A 3,197-nucleotide genomic window follows, 5' to 3' on the forward strand; every position below is an offset into this window, starting at 1 on the left:
CTCTGAAAGCGTATTTTACGCCCAAAAAAAGCAAAATAAAAGCCAATGGCTTCTGTCCCCGGTCCCTCCCAAACACCCTCTGACTCTGAAGGAGCAGCCCAGGAGGATTCTGTTATGCTGTTAGACAGAAGGAGATACTGAGGCACCGGTGGCTTTTGCATTTCTCTGGCTCAGAAGGGGTTTGCTGCCAGAGAGGGCAGGCACTCCAGCAGGCAGGCAGCAGTGCCCCATCAAGCTGTGGTGCAGGGGGCCAGGACTGGCCCAGCCTCACTCCCTGCAGGAATTTTGCTCTGCTGCCAATTCCAGACAAATCCCTTTTATTTGCTTGTTCAGGTTTCAGTGCCGTAGTTGTGTTGTCTGAGCCAGCTCTCAAGAGAAAAAGGAAGAAGAGAAGAGAAGAGAAGAGAAGAGAAGAGAAGAGAAGAGAAGAGAAGAGAAGAGAAGAGAAAAGAGAGAAGAGAGAAGAGAGAAGAGAGAAGAGAGAAGAGAGAAGAGAGAAGAGAGAAGAGAGAAGAGAGAAGAGAGAAAAGAAAAAAGAGAAAAGAGAAAAGACATGTGAAGGAGAGTAGCATGGCACCCGAGCAGCAGCCTTATTGCATCCTGCCTGGGGTCTGGCCAATTCCTTCCTCACGGGGTCTGGCTCCCTGCCGCAGCTCTGGACCTCCCTGGAGCTGGGACTGAGTAACTGGCAGTGGTTTGGCCCATATAGAGGTTTTGAGCACCAGGAGTCCCATAAATGCTGCTGCTTTGGGGGGTAAAGCACCGCTTGAATGTGAGCTCAGCCCCAGAATGCCCATAGGAAGGGTCCTGGCAGCCCTCTCAGGGCAGTGAGCAGCACACTGCAGCTCTGAGCTTCCTTCTCATGCTCCCCCCAAATGAAAGTTTGCTCTAAATCACCAGCTCTGGGAGGTATGTGGGAACTTTTTCTTTAGTATAATGTTTCCAGTGGAAACTGGAGCATCCCTTTCCTTCACCAACTAGGCACAGAGCTGCTCTACACTTGACAGGGCTGTGGTCACCTGGGTGGAGACCCCAGTGTCACAGAACATAGGACCCCAAGATGAAAATGGGCAGCAGTGGGATGGGATCCAAATGCATGGGAGTACAGTGATTTGGGTCGACGCTTCCCCACTGCACAGGAGATGGTCTGCTAGGCACCCCCATTCCCATGGGGGGTGAGAAGGGCAGGACCCACACCAGGATCAGCTGTGAGCACTGGGATGGGCAGGCAGGCTCCTCAACTCAAGCACTCCACAACGGAAAAGGTAGCATCCACAGTGTTTGCACCCTTCCTCACCCCCATAATCATCCTCGTGGATGCAGGACAGTCAGCTGGCCTTGGCTTTGACCTACATGTATATTTTAAATAACGTCAACTGAAATGACAAAGGAAATAATTAAGTCAGTCAAAGGCATGGAAAGGAAAATACGAAGTCAGTCAAAAAAACGCCAAAGTGTTTCTGACCACAAGGGTGGTTCGGCTGGAGAAAAGACAGCACTGAAAGCCACAAGGGTCTGGTTTCCTCAAATCACTACTTTTCTGGTTAAAAACAAAACAGAAGAGAAGGATATTTTGGCAGCAGGTTCCTCAGGTTCTGTGGAGAAGCTGCGATGTCTCTGTGCTTGGGGGATACAGAGCAGGCATAAGGGTTGCACACTGGTTATCACAGCCATGTCCCAGCTCTCTGCTCCAGCTTCCCCAAAAATTCTTCCTACAGGACAGTGATGCCCCTGCCCCGGCCTCATTCTCCCAAAGGGGGCTGTCTCCATCCCCAGCACCAAGTCCTCAGCACACACAGCACAGCTGTCCCCACAGTGTCCTACCTGCCATTGTGTCTCCGCTCAGTGCCAGGGGACAGATCCACCCTGCTCCAGGCAGAGCTGCCCCTGGTCCCAGCCCTCGCACCAACCAGCCAGTATTCCATCCCCCAGCACCCCAAAAGGATGTGTCACGCTGTCCCCCACCCCAAAAACCAGGCTGGAGTGCCGGGATTGTTCAGAGAAGGAATTTTGGGCCAGAGGGTGCTTGCTCCAGAGATGTCCCCAACCCCCAGGGAAGGGTCACTGTGGGCAAGGTGATCTCTGGCAGCCCAACATGCCATCTCTGGGCTAGTAGTAGTCCTCCTCACTCTCCCCGTAGTCCTCAGGTGGCACGCGGGGTTTCGGCAGGGAGAAGTCTGTCAGGTTGAGTTGGTCTGAAACGGCAGCATGGGGACAATGTGACATTGCCATCCTGCTGTGCCTGTCCCCTTCCCCACCAGGACCAAAGCCAAACCATGCACAGCAGCTTTCTGCGGCATCAGCCTTATGCTCCAGCAGCTCCTGCCATACCGGTGCACTGTGCCCAAACATCCCTTCCCATGTCCCCATGAGAGCATGGGCATAGGATGCGGTGCTCACCCGGCGTGAAGACGGTCAGGCTGGCCACTGCCACCACCTCCCCGACCCTGTTCCTGGCGAAGCAGCGGTACGTGCCCTCATCCGTCACCCGCACACCCTGGATCTGGAGCCAGCCTGTCACTTCATACTTCTGGGGGCCGCCTCGGAACTGCAAGAAGAGGGGATTTCTGTCAGCACTTGTGGCAGAAGCAAGGGGAAATCGATGCCACAGAGCCTCGGGTCCCCTGTTTCAGCAGGCAGTGAGGTCCCAGGGTTGCTCTGGCAGCAACCATGCTATTTTCTATTTATCCCCAGGAATAAATAAGCTTTTCCTGACCCAGCTGGGCTGCGGCTGTGTTTGCAGGCTGCTATTATGGTGCACTGGCCAGGGGTGGAGGACAGTAGAGTTTCCTCCATCCAGGCAGCGTAGGCCCGCTCGGGGTGAAGTTCCTCGGCTGGACTCCGAGACAGGTTATGGGGAGGCTTGAAGGACAGAAAGATGGAAGTGGGCCATGGTGCCAGGTTCCACCTGCTCCCCTGGCTCCCTCCATCCATTCCACCACAGTTTCTTCCCCATTGGTGCCTGGCTGAGGTGCATGGCCCCTTTGCCTCTGCCCACACCCTTTAATAGCTAGGTACGCCCAGCTGGGTGCTATATTTGGGGTTGGCCGCAGGCAGGATGCTGACCCCTGGGCCTGCCAGCTCTGGGAGGGAAGCCCTGCTGAAGGGAAAAAAGGGCAGGAACTGCCTGAGTGTGCTGGTAGGACCAGAGGACAACCCAGGCTGGAAGGCACTCGGGAGGACCCCCTTTCCCGCCA

The 3,197-nt window shown here is 55.0% G+C and overlaps 1 protein-coding gene across 1 annotated transcript in view; it reads right to left on the minus strand.

Annotated features, from left to right (window-relative positions):
- Positions 1-1,417: 1,417 nt before the first annotated feature.
- Positions 1,418-3,197, minus strand: part of KAZALD1 (Kazal type serine peptidase inhibitor domain 1) — a 5,586-nt gene continuing 3,806 nt past the window's right edge. Inside the window, exons 4-5 of the mRNA XM_008643845.2 lie at positions 2,401-2,548; positions 1,418-2,195 (exon numbers count right to left, since the gene is read on the minus strand). Of these exons, the coding sequence (XP_008642067.1) occupies positions 2,110-2,195; positions 2,401-2,548 (234 nt within the window). The 3' untranslated portion in view covers positions 1,418-2,109. The remainder of the gene's footprint in view (positions 2,196-2,400; positions 2,549-3,197) is intronic.

Source organism: Corvus brachyrhynchos, unplaced genomic scaffold (genome assembly GCF_000691975.1).
Source record: "Corvus brachyrhynchos isolate BGI_N302 unplaced genomic scaffold, ASM69197v1 scaffold61, whole genome shotgun sequence".
NCBI classification, from domain to species: Eukaryota; Metazoa; Chordata; class Aves; order Passeriformes; family Corvidae; genus Corvus; species Corvus brachyrhynchos.